Raw genomic sequence first — 22,860 nt, forward strand, 5'->3', positions numbered from 1 at the left:
CAAACGCTAGACTGAGACACACATTTACCATAAAGTCGAGCGAACAAGTAATTGTTTTCAAGTGTTAATCTTGTTAAATTCCTGTTAAAGTCCTCCCGTGCACGCTCCCGCAGCCACCATTTGGCAACCAATCAATTTTTGGCACAACACCGGCCCACATTTCCGAGTTCGGCCCGCATTTCCGGGTTGTCAGCGGTGACGCGTAACAAACGCGACGTGTTAGCAGTGACGCATAATAGATGCGACGTATACAGTGAAGCACTATATTTATGGATTTTTCCACTTTAGTAGACATATTTGGACTGATGCGACTTATAGGGCGGAGCAACGTGTACGGCGGAAAATATGGTATGTGTGCGTGAGAGACACACTTTAGGTGTATAACTATAAGCATGCACCCATTTGCAAAATGTAAATTAAACAATAAAGACTTGAGATACCCTTCTTTATACTCCTTTAATACAGTATGTGCTTTATGTACTATAACAAGGATTATCAGTGCAGACAAAAAAAAAACAGAGGAACTACAGAAAATACTTGGGTTTTTAGACATCTAAAAGTTACCAAAAAGTTGGTAACGTAGTCAAAACATTACAACAAAGTGTAGATAATATCCTTTTCAAACATTTAATAGTGTGCCTGTTCATGTGGGCAGAGGACTAACAAATTTAAAATAAGATCCAAGCAAGTAAACCTAACAAGCTGCAATGCCCAGACACTTACCACACAAATCCCCTCTAGACTTTAAACGTGTCTATCACAATCACACAGATGCCCGTTCAAAATAAAATAAAAAACACAAGACAGAACGACAAACTGGAAACAGGACAGAGCTCTTTGGTGTGTTTCAAACTGTTCAAAAGAACTATTCTTTGGTCACTTTCTGAGCTTTAAAATCATCACACTGACACCCATCAGCTACATTTAGTAATGTGAATCGCTAACAACTGAAGAAAAAAGGCATTGTTCATCTAATTACATCTTTAGTTGTGTTGATGCGACAAAGTATCACCTTGTGAATTCATGTGAGTCCTTACCAGGACATGTCAAAGAGCCAAAGCTAGCCTGCACTGTCACCAGAACAGAACGCCTCTGAATAGGGGTGGGTGATATGGCTCAAACATATCATGATATATCGGAGCATTCTGACGATAATAAATTTTGTGACATAACAACAACCAAAAAACAAACAAACCCAGAAATCATAGTTATTTATTTGACTAAATTAACTTAACATGTTGCTTTGCATTATTAAATAAAAACTAAAACAACAAGGGTTACCAGTAATTTTACTGCAATTACTTTATTTAGTAAAGTATTCAGTCTCCAAGTATAAAAATAAAAAAAATAAAAATGATCCTTCTGTTATTTAGATTGAAAAAGTCTGCACAAAATATAGATCAACAAAATCCACCACAAAAACTATAGTGCAGGCGCAGTTCCCACAAAAACTAAATAAAATTAAAGCTTAAGATCTGCTGAGCATAAATGTAACCAACAAAAAATTATGTTGCCTTTAAATGAGCTATAACTTCCAAAAATTGTGACAACTGCTGAGAATAGAGATGCACGATATTATCGGCATGGTATCGGTATCGGCCGATATTAGGGTTAAATTTCGATATCGGACATCGGCAATTCCATTAAAATAACTCGCCGATATAAAAGGCGCTGTTTTTGCCTGCAGCGGCAGCACAATGTGATGACGTTGCAGCAAAACTTGATGACGTTTAGCTGCAGCGCAACACGACGACGTCACGTGCGCCTACCCAATCTCACGGCAGAGAGGAAAATTCAAAATGTCAGCGGTGTGGAAGTTTTTTTTTTCATTGGTGAGGATGTCGGATTCCGAAGATTTTTGGACTACATTGAGGTCCACAGTCAGATATTTTTCTGAAGTAACGTTACCCGAGTTACAAGCCGTCATTTCTAACGTCATTGAGAAGCTAATAGCCGATAGCACGACTTGTTGGGTGAGTTTTACCACAGACATTAGGACGTTGTGTTAGCCTGGTTAGCATGATTAGTCTTACAGCACAATGGATAGACAAAAACTTTGAACTTAAAAAGGCACAGGAGTGCACAGGAGTGCACTTCATGCACAAGAGCAGAGGATCCCACACTGCAGCTAGGAACCTGGAACAAGCCTCCACAAGTGAAACAGCATCGCAGGTGACTAATGCTAATAAATAACATTTAACACTTTTCATTTAATATAAGTTAAAGTGCTATGCATGTCAAATGGCTGTTACTGAATACATGTCACAGCTCTTACAGTTGTTGCACATTTTTTGTAGCAAATAAGCCTAAATAAGAGGGCTATGTTCAGATAAAGGAACGTATATAAAATATCGGTATTGGTTATCAGTCAAATAAGTTTTAACATATCGGCATATCAGATATCGGCCAAAAATCCAATATCGTGCATCCCTAGCTGAAAACAAATGAAATGCTGCCTGAAAGGACTGCTGTTCAGAACATAGCCATCAGCCAATTTCCTGATCCTCAGGAAAGTAACTGGTCTCGAGGTTTGGGCTGTACAGTTCCCAGTATCTGTTAATACAGTGCAGTCAGACACAGGTAAGGCTCTGCGGTCCGACTTGACCATAAATCAGTGGTCGATGCATAGTCAGTGTTTCACCTACCATTATACAAGCGGGGTGCCGCTGCATCAACAGAACCGAGCGTACAGTCTACCGAGCCAACCCCCCACACACACACACACGTCGGCACTGATGTAGCTCCTAGTTAGCAGCGTGCTAGCTAAAAAGCTAAAGGCAATGTCTTCCTTCATGCTGACCGGCTCGAAAACTGACTATAAAAACAGCACTCAGCTCAGATGTGTCTGTGCCACCCCCCCCCACCCCAATCCCCCCGCTCTAAAACTGTATGCAGCTCAGATGTCTCCGTTCATGACTTCACCTTTACAACTTGAACATCGCTGCATTACCCATGTGAGCGTAATCCGCTGTGTGGTAGGATGACGTATTTATGGCATGACATTAGCATATCATGATATAATTTATTTTCTCGGGCAAGTTTTTTACCGGTATTATCGTGAATGATATGATATGGCCCAGCCCTACCTCAGAATCTAATGGGTTTCCTCTAAAAAGCTGCTGTTAGCAATGAGACACATCTTGAGGCCTGATGTCCCACAGATAACCGACATTATTTTTAAAAATGGTTTTAACAAAAGGTATCAGAAAGATGTAGATCCAACCGTTATGTTGTGTCAGAAAAAGGTTTTTGTAAAATATTTAATATAAAGATCTCTGCTAAACACAAAAATGCATTTCTATACATGAGTCCAACTTATTCTCATAAATTCTCAAGAAGACGCCAACTTTATACACCTCAACTAAATAAAAAGCAGTTTTATATGCAAGACAAATACTGAGTTATACAGATTTGTAGATGACACTTCATGGGTAAACATGTTTTGAATGAATATAAGCTTGTAACAATTAACTAAATGAACTAATAAAAAAATTTACTTTGAGCATGTTTGTGAAATGTTAAAAATTTCTGCTGGTGGATAAAACAGAGACCCTTTGGGATTTTAGCACAAAACGTGATTTAACATTTCTTTAAAGCTTGTTCCGAGTACTACAGATCTAGAAATGTATTATAAAAACTGTTTCAAACAATTCAGAGCAGGCAGCGAATAATTCTCGTTTGTCTCAAGATCTTAGATCTTTTAGCGTACCGTCTGGCGTTCATTTAGCGTATTTCTTAGTTTATATATTGGATCATTATTTACGGTTTCTTTTTGCACTTTATATTTTTGCTATTGTTGGATGTAACTGGGACCCAGTGTACACAATTTCGTTCCACCTCATGTACCACATGTGATGTGAATGACAATAAAGAACCTTGACCTTGAAGTTACAGCAGCATCTCAGAGAAAGCTCTGGTGCAAAAGTTCCCAGTTCCACAATAAAATGATGTCACTACAAACCTCAAAATGAGGGCTGCCAGTGTGGTATACAAAAACAGTAAAGGGCTGACGGGCTCATAGACATTTCAGAAGTTATTATTTTCTGCTGTGTTATGCACAATTCACCATCTTGTTCAAAAAGATGGGATGGATCAATATACAGTAAGAGCAAAAGAATTTCAGTCCATTGAAATTAATAATAAAAATAACAACTCAAATATTTTACACGGGGTCCAGACTTCTGTGTGCACCATTAAGTGGTGGTTGTATCATTGGCTAGAGAAAAGAACTTATATAAAAAGGTACTTACGCCATCTTCCTCCTTGTATGGACTAAGACGGTTGTATACTGCTTCAATAACACTGCGCCTGCAGGAAACGCACAAACACAAAAAACTTTATTATGTTTCATATTTACCCATTTAAGAAATGCATTAAAGTAACAAAAACAAGAGCAGAATATTTTTGAGAGAGGCCCAATGGCACATAAATAATATTACAGGAATTGGACCAGTGCAGCCTAAATAAGTTTTTCTTTACCATATTTGTCAAAGTAATATAGTTAAACAGTATAAATTCCTTTAAAGAAAGTGGGCCTTACTTGCTAGCAAGTCCACCTCCTGGTGGCAAAGGGGGCATGCCACTGTCAGTAGACAGATTCCTCATCACTGTTACAAGATCTGGAATCTCCTCTTCTCCTGATAGAGACAGCATTTCTAAACACAACAACAGAAACGTTACACAACTATAAAATGGTTTAGGACCAAGAACATCAGCGGAAAGATGAAGTTCACAGAGTAGAGCAGAAAGGATAAGGAGGGGTGAGAGAAAGGAGGTGAGGATGGAACCCTTCCAGGTGAATTTGTGAAACCGAGTGCAGAGAAGAGACATGATGACACGATGAGGGCTGCAGCTGAGCTGAGTGGCACGAGGCCAGGCCGATGTTCAGCCAGAGCATTCCTCACTCTTGTCTTTTCGCTCCCTCTCTTTTTGTGTCTTTCAAAATTGAGACGATACCGAGCCAAACATTGACTCTACGTTAACTGAACAAAATGTTTCTCAGCTGAGAGCTTCTAAAAGTGGGTGATGTCTGCTTCTCTACAAATATTAATTTCATGCAGTACTCACTGATCACTACCAGCATTTCTAAGTCTAATAAAATATATCACAATGTGTTTTTATTCTGCAACTCACAAAAAGGACAGAATACAAACAAAAACAAGAATGAGGTCAACATCTAAAACTGCTGGCTGGCACTGATATTTGAATAATAGTCAGGCAAGAAATAAACTAGAAAAAATAAATCTGTTTAGAAAAGTCTTGTGTATCTAAAAAGGAAAAATAAGAACAAAGCAGGGAATCCATCCAAACAACACATGAAAATGTTTGAGTGAGAAAAGGGAGCGAGAAGGGAAGAGGGATGAAGAGAGAATGAAGAGGGAAGATGCCTCCTGAAATGGAAAAGGAAGTTGAAATAGTCTTATTTTTTCTTCTGAGCTGGGGCTAAACTGGGCTGGAGGTTAGACAAGAGTGATAAATATACATCAACGGATTCAATTTGATTGAAATAAAACAGTGACTTACAATTAGATCTTGTTTTTATGAAAACAAGATCTAAACCTGCAATTAATGGCAGTGACTTTGACGTGTGATCTAAAAATTAATGAAGCAAATCACACGGCTATCCTGATGCATGCTCAATAATCCTGGTAGAAAAATCTAAAAAAGTCCAAGCTGGTCCTCTGGACATTCAAAAAAATATTTTTATTTTTTTATGTCCAGAGGGCCAGATTTAACTTTTTTTATAAATCACATAGATCTTATCCACAAAAAGAAACTACCGTACTTAAATTTCCTAAGATCACTTTACTCCATACAAAGAATATTCTAGAGCTGATTCCAAGAGAAATTAGGAAAACATTTCTGAAAAACAAGAAACTGGCAGTTTTGTTTTTTTTACTTAACATTCCTATTATGTTTTTACAAACAATAAATGTTTATTTTTCTTGACCTGTTCAATCTCACCTTCTACTTGAGTCTCCAGATATTTGTTGAGCTCAGCTTCTTTCTTCACAGCTTCCTCTGATACTTTGGGAGCGTTGGGCAAACACACTAATACAATACTCATGTTATCCCGACTCCCCTAGAATAAATATTGAAGAAAAATAAGTTACAAGATAAACTTCAGCTGTAGTGCTCAAACAAATAGTAAACATGGTTTCCTGAAGTGGATGATACTTTGAAGTACTGTAACCTTTATGGGCCATGGTAGAATGTGTTTTTGTTATAGCATTAGTTATATCATCAGTAATAACTTAGGATATGCATGTAAGGTCTTATCACCACCAAATATGGAAGGTACGTTTCTAGAAATAAGACATGTTATCGTTGAGCCTACGTGGACAAAAATTGCAGACTCAGTGAAGTCTGAGCTGGGGTCTTGGGTTTTGGTTAGGCTGACCTAGAGCATCCTCCCTTACGAGTGACAAGTGATCATGTGAAAAATAAACGATCTGTAATGACACACAAAAAATGTATGAAATGTCTGTGTAAATTTGTATGGGTTGGTGGGTTTTTTTTTTATTCTGTTAGGCCTGTCGTGATAAACAATAACTCAATTAATCGCATGAAAAATGAAAATTATCTACCTCATTTTAATTTATCGGCTTTATCGTTTCTTCGTCTCTCTCTTTCTAATGAAGACACTGGATGATAAAAGGCTCATCTCCAGTGCTCTTCACGGACCCCTCCCTTTCCCTTTTCTCTTTAAAATCCATTTTAACCGTCCAAAATCATGTTTTTGGATCGTTAAAAGCAGCTAAGCTGAGAAGCTAAGCTACAAGCTAAGCTAACAGGCTGACCTTGAGAAAAAAAAAACTTTGTCTTGTCGAAGCTCCAAAATTTGCAATTGAAAAACGTGCCTTCGTGTAAAAAGTTGTTTTTCTCTGCAAAAAGAAGCTGAGAACTTGTTTACTAATTTTTTTATTAAAAGCTTTGTGTGAAAAATGCTATGCTAAAGAGCTCAAACCACACAGAGCGTCCGCCATTTTGAGAACCGAAGAGAGACAGCCCATGTCACGTCAAGGGGCCCCCCTCCCATTTTTCTTAAAGAGACGCGCTGCTCGCTCTCTCACTATCCATCCTTCGGTTCAAACTGTCTTATACTGCTATCCGGTGGTCAAAAAACATACTACACGCAAAACAAATTAACCAACATTTCTTCTTAAATTTGACAATTACTAATTATTGTCAAATTTCAAACAATATTATCGTTTATCACAATAATTTCTAAGACAATCACCCAGCAAAATCTGTTATCGTGACAGGCCTAGATTCTGTTGCTTTTCTGACTGATCAACATTTTAAAGTTCTTCAATAAACCCCCAGTTTTTCTGTCCTTTAGAGACTCAGCATCATCCATTATTACTTAATGATAATGTTGAGTAATGATATTTAGCCATGACATTTTGGCGTCCAATGTGTTCTGAGATTTGGGGGACCAGGTGCTGCATCCCTATGAGGATATGTAATGGGGAATCTCAGGGTCTATTTTGTTTATTAAAAAATTATTGGTCACATCTGTGCAGGGCTGCGGTGGGGACCCCTGTTCAGAGTAGGTAGTTTTTCAGATGTGACTATGACTATATATATAAACCCTTCCCACACTCTTGCAATATCCTAAACAATGCTTCTAAACTCTAAACGCTCTAAAAGAGCACAGAATGTCATGATTTCCCTCTCTGTGCCTCAGCTGCTCTCAGCCACCCGCAAGCGTTCTTGACCGTGCCCACTTCTTCGCTCTGCACAGAGAACAGCTGCAGGAGGAAGCTCATCCTGCAGTGTGGGCTGCACAAAGGTGCAGCAGGTGCTAAATAATTTAAAGTAATTTATTTTAAATACAAAATCCATGCAAATCCTGCGTCTCATCCATCATACAGCCAACTGTGTGTCATGCCTAATCTTACTTTAAAAAATGGCGATAGAGCGAGTCCGCAAAAAACAAACCGCAAAGTAGCGAGGGACTACTGTAGTACCTATAGTTTCCAAAAGTAGACTAGGAAGCAGATAGGGATGCACGATATTGGATTTTTGGCCGATATCCAATATGCCGATATGTTGAAACTTATTCGTCCGATAACCGATGCCGATACCGATATATACGTTCCTTTGTCAGAACATAGCCCTCTTATTTAGGCTTATTTCCTACAAAAATTGTGCAAAAGTTGTAAGAGCTTGTGACATATATTCAGTAAAAGCCACATGATATGCATAGTACTTTGACTTATATTAAATGAAAAGTGTTAAATGTTATTTATTAGTGTTAGTCACCTGCGATGCTGTCTCACTTGTGGAGGCTTGTTCCAGGTTCCTAGCTGCAGTGTGGGATCCTCTGCACTCTTGTGCATGAAGGACAACCTTTTTAAGTTCAAAGTTTTTGTCTATCCATTGTGCTGTAAGACATGCTAACGGGGCTAACACGACGTCCAAATGTCTTTGGCAAAACTTACCCAACAAGTCGTGCTATCAGCTATTAGCTTCTTAATGACGTCAGAAAGGACTGCTTGTAACTCGGGTAACGTTATGTCAGAAAAATATCTCAGACTGAGGACGATGTAGCGAGGCTCAATGTAGTCCATAAATCTTCGGAATCCGACATCCTCACCAATGAAAAATAAAATTTCCACACCGCTGACATTTTGAATTTTCCTCTCTGCCGTGAGATCGGGTAGGCACGCGTGATGTCATCGCGTTGCACTGCCACTGCAACATCATCACATTGTGCTGCCGCTGCAGGCAAAAACAGCGCCTTTTATATTGGCGAGTTATTTTAATGGAATGGCCAATGTCCGATATTGAACTTTAACGCTAATATCAGCAGATACCGATACTATACCGATAATATTGTGCATCCCTAGAAGCAGAGCTTTCAGTTATCAGGCTCCTCTCTTGTAGAAACAACTTCCAGTTTCTGTCCGTGAGGCTGACACATTGTCTACTTTTAAAACTAGGCTCAAGTCTTTCCTTTTTGATAAATCCTATAGTAAAGAGTCAGCTTGCGTTTCCTGAGCTATCTCTATGTTATGCTGCTATAGGCTTAGACTGCTGGAGGACAAAATGATCACATTTCCTGACTCTGCTGCTGTCTTTACTTGCTCTACTCTACCTGTTTGTATTTGTAATTATTTCTATCCTTAACATGTGTTTTTTGTCTTTCTTCCAATAGAAAGTACACATGGACCTGTCATTCTGTTTGTTTCTCCTTCCTGTCCTCTCAAACCCCAGCTGGTCAAGCAGATTGCCACTTTGGCACAATGGCTTTTTATTGTTTTATGTTGTTGTCTGTACTTTATATGTTGTCAGTCTATAACAGGTCCCTCTTGAAAAGGAGTTCTTGTGAGTCAATTAGGCTAACCTGTATAAAGGTTGAATGAATGAAAACTTGTCCTGAGCCTGGTCCTGCTGGAGGTTTCTTCCAGTTAAGAGTTTTTCCTTTCCACTGTTGCCTTTGTGCTTGCTCAGGACGGGAGACCGTGATGATGTGAAGATTCAACACAATCTGCTGACTTCTTTAAATGGATAACATTTACTAATTGGCTTTTATAATATATATGAATGTTTTTGCACATTGCCCTGATACGACTTCAGTTGTGACTTGGCGCTATATAAAGAAACTGAATAGAACTGATGGCATCAAAATTGTTTTAATATTTATTGACAGATTACAGCTGTGTTAATTACAAATGGAAATTGTGTTGTTAAGTGTGAAGTGGTTTCAAACAGCAAATTTGTTAAAATTGTTAAAAGTACAGCTGTGATAATGAAGAACAGAATAAAATTAAAAGGCCTTAGGTTACCGGAACAGAGAGTTCTGATAAGAATGACGTGTTTGTCTATTCATTTATTTGGTTACTGGAATGGAGAGTTCTGATGAGAACAACGTGTTTGTTTGTTCATTTAAATGGTTACCGGAACTTATGAAAATTCTGATGAGAACGACGTGTTTGTTCATTTATTTGGTTGGAGACTGAGTAAAAAATAATATTTCATGTAAAATTTCAGAAAAAACAATATAGCTGTTGTGGAGGAGTAAACGAGAAAACTAAAGAATAAAGCACAAATCTGGTCTCGTCCAAAATAAATTTCCCCTCCTAAAAGAAACTTTTGTTGTTACTAGTCACCTGATCAGAACACACAAACGTAACTTTCTAATCAGAATATTGGAAAAAATAAAAATAACAATGCAGTGCAACAATTTTAAAGTACTGTATATTTTATACACAGTAAATCGTACCAAGGGGAGCTCCACAGAAGAAATAATAATATGATAATAGTAATAATACATAATAATGTTCATAAGATGCCCAGATGACTAAATTGTTGTCTGACTTAGAGAATAATTAATAATAAAAAGCTAACTAACTTTTTTTGTGTGACTGAACATGTGACTGAGTTAGTAATGAAAAAGATAAAAGATAAACATTTTGTTGTTCAAGTCATTCATTGATTCAGCCATCAACCATAATTTATTAGGTTTGATAATTTTTTCTTATTAGTTTAAATGGAGTGTGTGTGTGTGTGTGTGTGTGTGTGTGTGTGTGTGTGTGTGTGTGTGTGTGTGTGTGTGTGTGTGTGTGTGTGTGTGTGTGTGTATATGTGTGTGTGTGTGTGTGTGTGTGTGTGTGTGTGTGTGTGTGTGTGTGTGTGTGTGTGTGTGTGTGTGTGTTGGTGGGTAATTTACATGTTAATAAAATTACATAATCTAATCTTTACTTGCTGTGGACTGGATTACAGGACAAATAATGGACTCGTGATTTGTAGACAAAAGATATGGTGTGTGTAGAGAAGCTTGTATTTTCTATTTGTTTGTGTACTTGCTCTATATTACCGACCTGCCGCAGAGGGTATTTTGTGATAAAAATACAAAAAAAAAGTTACTGTGTTGTCATCATCATACAGATGTGAAACTTGCACGCATGACTAAACTTCATCAAAGAAAACAGCACTGGCACGGGAGAGCGCTCAGGGTGTTTGTGTCTCTCACGGTGAGAGAGGCTGGTTCTGCTGCTTTAGTTCTTATAACTAAACAATAATAACACTAAAAGATGAACGTTTACATGGCCCTGATTATAGCAAAGATGTGTGTCTCCATTTAACTTTATTTGTTCCCCCAAACTCACAAAGTGATTTGAGTGAGAGTCATTTTAAGGTGTTTGTAGTTTTTCATAAATATCTACAAAATTCAATTCTGCACAGTATTATAGAAATAATACGATGTTGTGGCTGTTTGGATATGCTAAACTTGATTATATTTAGAATCATACTGATAGGTAATTGTACTGTGACAAATGCAATTTAATAAATGATTAAATATGAAAAATAAATAGTGTTAAATTACTACATGACCTGAAAGCCTGTATTTGAATATTTGAATGAAATAATTGTTTTAGGGGTGAAATCTGTCAACCTGCCAAATATATATATATATATATATATAAATTTTTAACTTATCTTCTGCAAAGAACTTCATGCGCTATAATTTTTTTAATACATATGACAACCCCCAATTGCATGCACTAACATGACATAGAAGTTCTTCAAAACCTCTCTTCCTTCAGAATCCCATTTGTCTTGAGAACGTTATGGTGCAGGTTAAAATTTTGCAACTTCATTTCCGTAGAGAACACTATATACAGGTCCTTCTCAAAAAATTAGCATATTGTGATAAAGGTCATTATTTTCCATAATGTAATGATAAAAATGAAACTTTCATACATTTCAGATTCATTGCACACCAACTGAAATATTTCAGGTCTTTAATTGTTTTAATACTGATGATTATGGCATACAGCTCATGAAAACCCAAAATGCCTGTCCCAAAAAATTAGCATATCATGAAAAGATTCTCTAAACAAGCTATTAACTTAACCATCTGAATCAATGACGTAACTCTAAACACCTGCAAAAGATTCCTGAGGCTTTTAAAAACTCCCAGCCTTGTTCATTACTCAAAACCGCAATCATGGGTAAGACTGCCGACCTGACTGCTGTCCAGAAGGCCATCACTGACACCCTCAAGCAAGAGGGTAAGACACAGAAAGAAATTGCTGAACAAATAGGCTGTTCCCAGAGTGTGTATCAAGGCACCTCAGTGGGAAGTCTGTGGGAAGGGAAAAGTGTGGCAGAAAACGCTGCACAACGAGAAGAGGTGACCGGACCCTGAGGAGGATTGTGGAGAAGGGCCGATTCCAGACCTTGGGGGACCTGCGGAAGCAGTGGACTGAGTCTGGAGTAGAAACATCCAGAGCCACCGTGCACAGGCGTGTGCAGGAAATGGGCTACAGGTGCTGCATTCCCCAGGTCAAGCCACTTTTGAACAAGAGACTGCGTCAGAAGCATCTCGCCTGGGACTGCTGCTGAGTGGTCCAAAGTTATGTTCTCTGATTACAGTAAATTTTGCATTTCCTTTGGAAATCAAGGTCCCAGAGTCTGGAGGAAGACAGGAGACACATAATTCACATTGCTTGAGGTCCAGTGTCAAGTTTCCACAGTCACTGGGGTGCCATGTCATCTACTGGTGTTGGTCCACTGTGTTTTATCAAGGGCAGGGTCAATGCAGCTAGATATCAGGAGATTTTGGAACACTTCATGCTTCCATCTGCTGAAAAGCTTTATGGAGATGAAGATTTCATTTTTAAGCACGACCTGGCACCTGCTCACAGTGCCAAAACCACTGGTAAATGGTTTACTGACCATGGTGTTACTGTGCTCAATTGGCCTGCCAACTCTCCTGACCTGAACCCCATAGAGAACCTGTGGGATATTGTGAAGAGAAAGTTGAGAGACGCAAGACCCAACACTCTGGATGAGCTTAAGGCCGCTATCGAAGCATCCTGGGCCTCCATAACACCTCAGCAGTGCCACAGGCTGATTGCCTCCATGCCACGCCGCATTGAAGCAGTCATTCATGCAAAAGGATTCCCGACCAAGTATTGAGTGCATAACTGAACATGATTATTTGAAGGTTGGCGTTTTTTGTATTAAAAACACTTGTCTTTCATTGGTGGGATGAAATATGCTAATTTTTTGGGACAGGTATTTTGGGTTTTTATGAGCTGTATGCCATAATCATCAGTATTAAAACAATTAAAGACCTGAAATATTTCAGTTGGTGTGCAATGAATCTGAAATATATGAAAGTTTCATTTTTATCATTACATTATGGAAAATAATGACCTTTATCACAATATGCTAATTTTTTGAGAAGGACCTGTATACTGTGTACTTTTACTAAGGTCATGTACACAGTATGCTCATCTTTATGTGAAAACCTTTGAGAAGTGAACTGTATGCAGGAAAATAGCTCTCAAATGTGTGTGTAACCTTTAGGTGTAGAAAAAATTTCAATCAAAAGATTTTTTTCTGCTTTAATCCGTGCCTTAAATAGACTGCGAGTGCCTCTCTCACAGTCTGATGACAAAGAAGAGGATAAGGAGGAGAACGAGGATGTCAACCCTTGGGATGGCATTTTATTTAGTTTTTTATTTAAATTGCTCATTATCTGAAGTTTACACCTCCTCATATTGGAAAAGAAAAACTTTATTAAGTCCCGTGCTCAGACCTGATGGAAAATGATAGTTTTGTTTTGTTTTTTTTGTAATAGAAACTGGATCACACAGCAAAGGTATGATGAGTAAACATTTACATACCTTGTGCAGGCAGGCATCCACAACTTCATTACAGACTTTCTCCAGGTCATCACAAACCTCAAGTCTAGATTTGACAAACTCGCACAATTCCTCATTGGACATGACATCCCAGATGCCATCACAAGCCAGAATAATGAACTGATCTTGTGCTGGTGCCCGAACCATCACAAACACTTCTGGCTCAGGGCTAACCAGCTGCTCTGTGGGGCCCTTGCCATCCACACACTTGTAATCATAGTCCCCCAAAGCTCTTGACACAGCTAGTGATCCATTAACTCTCTGAATCATCACTGAGCCGCCAGCGTTCTGGATGCGCTCCCTCTCACGTGGGTTGCAAGGCTTATGATCAAGTGTGGAGAAGCACACCTGTGAATTGCGGTACAAAACAGCTCGAGAATCTCCACAGTTGATGAAGAAAAAATGATCTGGTGACAGAAGAATTCCAACAGCTGTTGAGCCACTGCGATCCAAACCATTACGAAGGTCAGAGAAGTTGCGCATGTGCTCATCGATGCTTAGAAAACCTGTTCTGATCCCAGCTTTCACGACCTCCACTGCAGAAGATGGTGGGGCCTGAGAGTTACTGGTGGAGTCGTCTGATCCAACATGTGAGCGTTGTGTACCTCCAGCTCCAAAACTAGCAGTAATTATGTGTTCAAGAAGGTGCTTAGAGCAGTAATTGGCAACCTTTGATCCAGCGTGACCATCATACACCGCAAAAAAGGACCAGTCAGTCATTCCAGGAGTCTGAAGTCCTAACACAGCTGTGTGGGCATCCTCCATCTCTACCCGCCATCCCTGCATGGAGCTCACCCCATAGCGCAGTCCATTCCCTTCACCGTGTGAGTTGTGCTTCTCTGTTTTGGGTTTGTCCAGGAACGCACCCATGGCTCTGCCTTAGACAGACCCAATGCCGCCTGTGAGGGGGAGATAAAGAGAAACAAGACACATGAATATAAAAATCAGAGTTCATTTTCATAATTAAAAAAAATCTGACAAATGCAGTCAATGTACATACATATAAATGTCCTAACTTTGAGCTCATTTTCTTGCTGTGTGACAAACACAGTAGAGGATAAAAAAACTACTTGGGCAGGAAATAGATACTAGCTCTAATGACAAGACCACCTCCGTCTCTCAACATCAATACCACAGACCGTGTCTGGCGTGATCAACGCTACTAGAGAGAAATCCATGCAGCAGCAAAAACAAAACTGATAAAAGGACCATCTTCAAATACCACATAAAGAAACTGCAGCAAGTTATTGTGATTAAAAAAAACTATCACATCACTGAAAGAAGGGTGAAAAAAAAAATTCCTGATAAAAACTTAATGTGGCTGATTTTTTTTATTTGTTTTTTTACAGATTCAAACATCTAATGTCCACAATACTGAACTTTAAGTTCAATTCAGTTACTTTAGCTCCAGTTTACTACTTTAACTTGTATTGTTTCTCTTAGACTAGGCACACAGTACTGTTCTCAATACTATGAACAACGAAACATGATTGTGAATTTAATCTGTTATTACGACATCATAACCAATAAAAAACGATTACAGATTTCTTGTGATGGTTTGAAAATCTGGACACGTTCCATCCATTTGTTGCCACACTTGAATTGCTACAGCTTCTCAACATTTGTGTGTTCGTGTTTGAGTTTTGGTGTTTCCATTTTATTGTTTAATACGATCAACAAAAATTCTATGTAACGGTAATCATTGTGCAACATATCCAGAAATAGGATGAGCACTTTCTTTATGCTTGAAAAGATGGAAGAGCAAGCTTAAAAGCTTCTTTGACCATCTAGAACTCACTACTGAAAGCATTAACAAGCTCTGCTGAGTGTTCAAGAGGATGTTTTTATCTTGTATTAACTGCACCTGCATTAGCTAAATGAACAGTAACTTAAGGTTGTTTGATAGGAAAGCCTTTGTTGACTGTTTGTTAGAGGGCAACATAGTTTTATTGATTGTTACCCACTTAGTGGCATCTTAACCATGGACATTGCACTTTTACCATGTCCATAATTTAAAAAAATAATAATAAATGCCACTTGTAAAATACTGCAGCCAAACTTAAGGATGAACTCTTTTTGAGAATGTGAGATAGAGCTAAAAGTCTAAATCTCATTAAAGATAGGAATCACCAACTTAATACATCTTTAACAACTAATGTGTTAATTTTAACTGAAAATGTAAAGTATGTTTCAAGGTCAAGATTCTTTGTTGTCACTTGTATCACATGTGGTACATGAGGTGGAACGAAATTGTGTGCACAAGGTCCCCAGTTACATCCAATAATAGCAAAGGTATAAACTGTATAAGAAAACAGTAATAAAGCTCTGATAAAACTAAGAAATATGATAAGAATATGCTAAACACTTAATAGTGCAACGTTAACAATAGCTAAGAATAAAAGCTACCAAGCTACCAATCAATTTTGTGTGTGAACCATGGTACCAAGCATACCATCTTAGTACAAACAAGAGATTGATAGCAGCTGTATCAGTGTGTACTTTCAGATGGCATGACACTGATCCACCCTGTGTCTAAATATTGTCTAAATATAAACAGGTCTCTTGTAAATGAGTCCTCGAGGCTCAATGAAACTACCTGTATAACTAAAGGTTGAATGAAAATTGAATACCTGTCATGCTAGCAGAATTGTGTGATGCAACAAAGATGCAACACTCATGCCTGCAACACATTGTGACAAGATCTTGTAGATGATCCAGCTCTATAAAAAGCTTTGAGGGTGTCCTCTGCTCGCACCTTTCTGGAAGTCCATACTTACCGCAAGACAAACTGCACTTCATTCACACTTTCATGTTTTAACTATCATCTTTTTTAGATTTTTCTACCTGGATTATTGAGCATGCATCAGGATATCATGAGAAACATTCTCAGACATTTGCAGACAAGTACTTTCTGCTGTGCAAGAAGCAACAGAAAAATTGTGTGATTACATCTATGAGTCTTCTCTGTTGGACCATCACAGTGCAAGAAGTTTAAGGGTTTTTAAATGGACCTGTTGACTTTCATGTGTACACAGTGCACATGCATTTCAACTTTAAGACTAAAAGGTAGTAAAACTGACCTTACACTGATTAAATTATGTAGCAAAATGATCACCATTCATTGTCTGAAAAGGATGGTTGAAAGCTTTCCAATAGAGCAACTCTGTACAACCACTGCTTTTGGACTAAAGCAGGACAGCTTTAACAAGTTAACTTAAATCAACATTCAGTTACTGATGGGGTCCACACAAGTTCAGATTGTCTGGTCAAACAATATACGGACTGAAAGTACTAGCAACATAAATTTCTCTTTACTTTTGCTTGATGACTTGAACTTTCTATAAACCGTTCATAACAGAAAGATGTATTGATCATCTCTGGTACAATTATAAATGCTGATAATCTGCACTGAAGTTTTTTGATCCAAAGTTTTTGTGATGGTGCTTCCAATTTTTTCCAGTCAGGATAATCAGTAGAATACTAGTGAAAACTAGTAACATAATGTTCATTATGAGCCATGGTTTTATTATCTAGTCATCAAGATGAACCAGTAACTGTTTACGTCAATCATCTGAACACTTCCATCACAGAAGCTTCCCCTAACGCTAGGAAAATGCTAAAAAATACAAAATAATCTCTATAAACTATGTTAAAGTGCAGCTCCATTAGTGTAAGTGAAATTGCTGATATTTTCTCTATAATATTAAATGTTTGTTGTTTGAACGCAGTGGCTTAAAGGACTCCGAACACAAACCGTGGTGCAGCAGAGCCCTCTGACCAAACACCTTCATCAGACAAAGGTTTCCAAACTTTATACCAAAAGCCCCCCCTTCTCTTGTACCTATAAAATATGTGCCTACCCAATCCAAACAACAAACCAGTATTAATGAATATCCACAACTATGCTCCAAAATATAACAAAAAAAATCTGAAACATTATTGACAATCTTTTTAAAAACATATGTTAAGTAAGTATGTTGGTGGACAGATCATAAACTGTAACAACTAAAATCAAATCCTCACCTTGATTTTATTTTTCAATTTTACTCCATTTGCATATAATTTTGATTCAGAACCATGCACCTTCTCATTGGTCTTTAAAAAAAATAACATGTGTGCAAGGTGTCCATTTTAATGAAAAACAGATCAGTGTGTTAATGTATTTATTACAATTTTAGTTATGATACTGAATGCATTTCCTAAAAACGTGTGTAACAGCAATGTCTGTGGTGAGCTTCATCCTCTAAGAATTTTCATGATCAAGTAAAACATTTCATGATGTAGAAAAGGGCAAAATGTCGATAACCACTATGCACTGAAAAACAAGTACTTATTGTCCAGATGACCTGACTGAAAATTGTTGGACTGTATACCTGGATTATTGAGCATTGACTTTTTTGGTTTTGAACCAGTTTGACATGACTGTCGACGAGGAAGAGGGCCGGCTCCAGAGGAGGAGGCATGCCAAAGACACCATCTTAGCACCAACATAACTGGTTTGTTCACTTTGGAGTAAGCTGTTTGGGGAAGAATCAATTTTGTGTTGTGCGCTTCCTTGACTGATGAAGCCTTCCGGATGGAAGGTGAAATGTTTCAGAAAAAAAAAAGAAACTGTCCAGATGACCTGACTGAAATTTGTTGGATGTACTTAGTGATTTTTAACTCCAAAGTAGAAAACCACTAACAAAAAGTATCATATTTTGGTCTTTTTCTGGTCCAATGGAATTAAACATGTTCACCTTCCATCTAAACATGGCAATAATCATGCTCTTTTGGGGTATATATTCAATATAATCAAAGTTGCATATTTGTTGTTTAATTTTTAACCATTTATTCAGTGGCCTTGGTCATTTTCTTAAAATATTCAAAGGATACTGAGGTAAATCATTAGCCTTTTATTTCTTCAAATACTACAAATTCAACACTTGAATATTCCAAGATTTTTTTTTTTTATTTGGACACAGCCCAGGCTCTTTGACCAGAAAACGATCTTCCATTGATTAAGGCATTTATAGACGATATTCTAAACTCTGTCTGGTTGTCACAATTCTACTAGATTATTTCCTGATTTTTTTTTGTGTAAATAACATTGTCATATTTACTAAAATGAAAAACGCATGCAGGGTTCTATTAATAGAAATAAGTAGAATGTTAAATACTCATGGGTCATCTTTATTTTGATTTAGCTGAATTCCTCAGTGGAGTTGGGAAAAAAAAAACAATAGTGACAGAAAAGATAAATCTAAAATGATCAATTTCTAAAGGTCTTACATTTCCTTTTAAGCATAGGACCATATTTCTGCTGATGAAGCACCATGCATTAGATAAATTATGAAACATTAAAAAGGTTTCTAGAATGATTATTAAGCTGAGCATTAGTTTCACCCAACACAGAGAATCTTGCCGTTTTTGGCTTAACACAAATGAAACAGGTGAGACACTCATTGAGGCTTTCCACTTGAAGTCATATGAAAAGCTGTCAATTTCCAGGAATAAGTGCTCTTTAAACACCCCCTTCAGTGCACTGGCGTCTTGACTGTGGAGCCATTACTTGACCAGACTGGAGTCTACCAGACCTTGGCCAAAGAGCAGGGACGTAAATGTGTCATGATATACTAGACATTGAGTGGTTTCTTGGCAGCCATGATTTCACACAGTAGAAACCAGTATATACTGTACCTGCTCTCAGATGTCTGCTTGTAAACAATTTGTTTTCCTTGCATCAAAAGTTGGGATTCAGTAAGAATCAGTGACTAGAGTACCTGCCATCTTCTAAGAGTAGGGCCATTCATAATACCAGCATTGATGCATTTAATAACACTACAAAATGTCACAGTTTTTTTTAATACAAACTGTAAACATATGCATTGTGTTTGCATAAAAAAAAAACAGTGAAATTTGTAGTGTTATTTAAAAGAATACATCAGAAAGTCTCATTCATCTTTTCTGTCAATACATCCATTTATCCATCTAGTCCTCTTGAAATATTTTTTTTCTTGAGTTAACAGAGCATCTTAGAATACACCAGCATGATGGGAAAATATTCATTTGACACAAACAGCCAAACATGGGTAGATAAATGTCTTTGGACAAGCCCACAGACTCACAGTATTTGCAGGCCGAAACAACATGGCTAGGACAGGATTTCACACAAAGGTGCCAACACAAACATGCCACTGATGCTGCTGCCATTTCTGGAACACACTGTCACACAAATGTACTGCCAGCTGAACAGCCACATACACAAACAACCCAATAAAAAAGTATCCACAACAGGGCAATAAAACAAGTTAAATCATGTGCTGGGGTTTCATAAACACAGAATTGGTTAACAGCACAAATAAGCCTTTACTGAAGCTAAAATCTGGATTGTTCATTTGCAGTAAATAATAGATTGATAATGAGTAGCTAAAGTACTTCGTCTGTTTTGTAGATAATTCATGGAAGATTGTTCTAACAAATAATGAGAGGTGGCACCTGTTGCAAACACAGTCTGATTTTTTTTTTTTTAACGATCATTTGGTCTTCTACAAAATATATATTCAAATCAGTAATACATAACCGGGTATTAAAAGCTATCCCTGGACACGAACCACCAAATGCTGCGCAGATATAAAACTAGGTGCGACAGTTACATTGTTTAACGTTAAACAGTTATATTCTGGCAAACCGATACTGACATGTTGGAAAACGAGAACCAAGCAGGTCTGAAAATTGAGAAATTAACCACAGACAACACTACGGCCAAACAAATACATCTTCTGGTGTTAACACATAATTATGTGATTGACAGTTTGATAAGAGTCTCCTGCACTTGGGCATATTTGAGTCTACCCACACTGAAAGATAACGCGCTAGCAAAGTTCGCAGTTGTGTCCAATGTTGTCTAACGTTACACGTTAGCTGTCGACGCTCGGGTTTGTCGAAACATCGCTTAACGTAGATGTTACTTACGTTGTAGGAACGGTATTCTCTCAATCTGTCCTCCTTCTTATGCTTACGGCAGTTACGACAAAAACACACGGGATTGTTGATGTTGGGTTAACCCTCGATAACGTTAGCCACTTTCGTTTGTCGGCCCCTAAGCTAGATTTTAAAAGCTAGCCAGCATTTCACGCGATAAGTTCTCCTTTTAGCATGTCCCTGCATCGGATTAAGGCTTCTATGTACATATTTCCTGCTGTAAACACAAGAAAAGTAAATTAATTAAGCCAACTTTTACTTAAGTTTTAAAGAAAAAAACAAGATGTGGCTGAATATATCTATAGCTTTGTCACCAAGCTAATTTTGGCTAATGCTAAGCGTTCGAAGTAGATGACGTTCCTTTTCGGCACTGGGTTCAGGGGCGGGGAAAGCCTGTGTTGCTGTACAGTGATTGGACAAAATTGTTTCAAATCTAAGACACAATTGGTCAAGTAATATGTCAATCAAAATTCATACGTACAGGACGTAAATGTTTCATCTGTTTGCGATAGGCGTGCCCTTTTTGAAAAGAGTGATAGACGCTTTTATCTTACTGGCTATATTTAAGATCATGGTAAGTGTAGATTATTAAATCAGGAACAGTGCAAAATGCAATTTACTTTTTAGCACTATAGCTAAACTAATGAAAACTCCTATCTCTGTTGAGCCTTGTATCCCTACAACTATAAACAGCGATGACTTCATGAGATTCTTTATAAATAAAATTATTTAAAATAGGGATACATTTCAAACCATCCTTCCTACAATTGCAGATGGGGCAATTTTAGAAATATCATTAAAACCAGATTTATGTTTGGACTGTTTTTGTCCTGTTGAGCTCTCTGAATTGTCAAAAATAAAAATATAGCTTCATCCAAACCATGCATGCTAGATCGCATCCCAAACAGTCTGTTAAAAGAGGTATTTCCACTAATTAATATCCACATTTTGGATCTGCTTAATTTGCCTCTAATGAATGGTTACATACCACAATGCTTTAAGGATGGAGTAATTAAAGCTTTACTTAAGAAACCTACACAGATGGCCGCTTGTCCTGAGCCTGGTTCTGCTGGAGGTTTCTTCCTCATGAGGGAGTTTTTCCTTTCCACTGTCGCCTTTGTGCTTGCTCAGGATGAGCGTCTGTGACGAAGTTAAACTCAAAGCAGTCTGCTGGCTCCTCAGATAAATAATGTTATTAACTTACTTTTTATGTATGTGAATGTTTCTGTTCAGTGCCATGAGATGACTTCTGTTGTGACTTGGCGCTATATAAATAAACTGAATTTAATTTAAAACTGAAACCATAAACCCTCAAGTTAATGGTTAAAGTTTGTAGACCAGGCCCCTGGGTAGGAAACCTAAACTTCTATAATAATAATACTATTAATAAATATTATTATTATTATCATTATTGTTGTTGTTGTTTTGTTGTTGTAAGAGTTTATCACCGAGATACCACAGCCCTCTGTGTGGAGCAGAGGGCTGTTATCTAGGCGCCTGGGGGAGCAGATAGTGTGGGTTAAGGGCCTTGCTGAAGGGCCCAAAATGGGTCAAATGAGGGTGGAAACAGGTATGGGTGCTCCACTTTTTCCACCCACATTTTGGATGTTGTTGGTCCGGGGTTCAAACCGGTGGTGACCATGAAAAAGTATCCTTCAGTCACCCACATCTGCTGCCTTATGTAGATGTTCAGACCTTTCTATTTTGACCAAACCCACTCATTTTTTTCTTCTTTCTTTATCAGAACAACAGACTGTTCAGAAAAAAAAGGATCAATGAAAAGTGTTAATTTACTATTCTCACTTTTGCTGAGGACACTAACATATTCAGGTTCCTTCTTCATTATTCAGACTTTTAAAGATGACTTTGAATTTTCTTGATTAAAAATTAAAGTAAACGCTCTGTTAAAATCATGGGACTTGGTAAAACTCTGAACTGCTGTTAAAAAAACTCATTGGCTTTAAAATCAACAATAAAGTAAAATATCAGAAATCTGTTCTAAAGCCTTTTTTTTGTGGGGGGTAAAATTTGTATTTGAAAAAAACTAATATCGTATTTAAGTTTTTACTACACATTGATTACAGTTTTTTTTTCTTAACTGTGACTCAATAACTTTTTAATTATCTGTACATAACCAAACCTATGAAGATGATAAAACTTTGACTTTTTATAATTGTTTATTGTTGTTGCCCATTGTTGTCATCTTTCTTTGTTGAAATCAGGTCTCTCTTGT

General features: G+C 37.7%; 1 protein-coding gene across 2 annotated transcripts in view; it reads right to left on the bottom strand.

Annotated features, from left to right (window-relative positions):
- ppm1ba (protein phosphatase, Mg2+/Mn2+ dependent, 1Ba) overlaps positions 1–20,993 on the bottom strand; it is a 24,049-nt gene extending 3,056 nt beyond the window's left edge. For both annotated transcript variants that reach the window (XM_037679490.1, XM_037679498.1), the window contains exons 1-5: positions 20,619–20,993; positions 13,647–14,563; positions 5,965–6,082; positions 4,541–4,655; positions 4,251–4,308 (exon numbers count right to left, since the gene is read on the bottom strand). In XM_037679490.1, coding sequence (XP_037535418.1) covers positions 4,251–4,308; positions 4,541–4,655; positions 5,965–6,082; positions 13,647–14,534 — 1,179 coding nt within the window. In that variant the 5' untranslated portion in view covers positions 14,535–14,563; positions 20,619–20,993. The remainder of the gene's footprint in view (positions 1–4,250; positions 4,309–4,540; positions 4,656–5,964; positions 6,083–13,646; positions 14,564–20,618) is intronic.
- Between the last annotated feature and the right edge of the window lie 1,867 nt (positions 20,994–22,860).

Source organism: Nematolebias whitei, chromosome 1, assembly GCF_014905685.2.
Source record: "Nematolebias whitei isolate Nwh7 chromosome 1, NemWhi1, whole genome shotgun sequence".
NCBI lineage: Eukaryota > Metazoa > Chordata > Actinopteri > Cyprinodontiformes > Rivulidae > Nematolebias > Nematolebias whitei.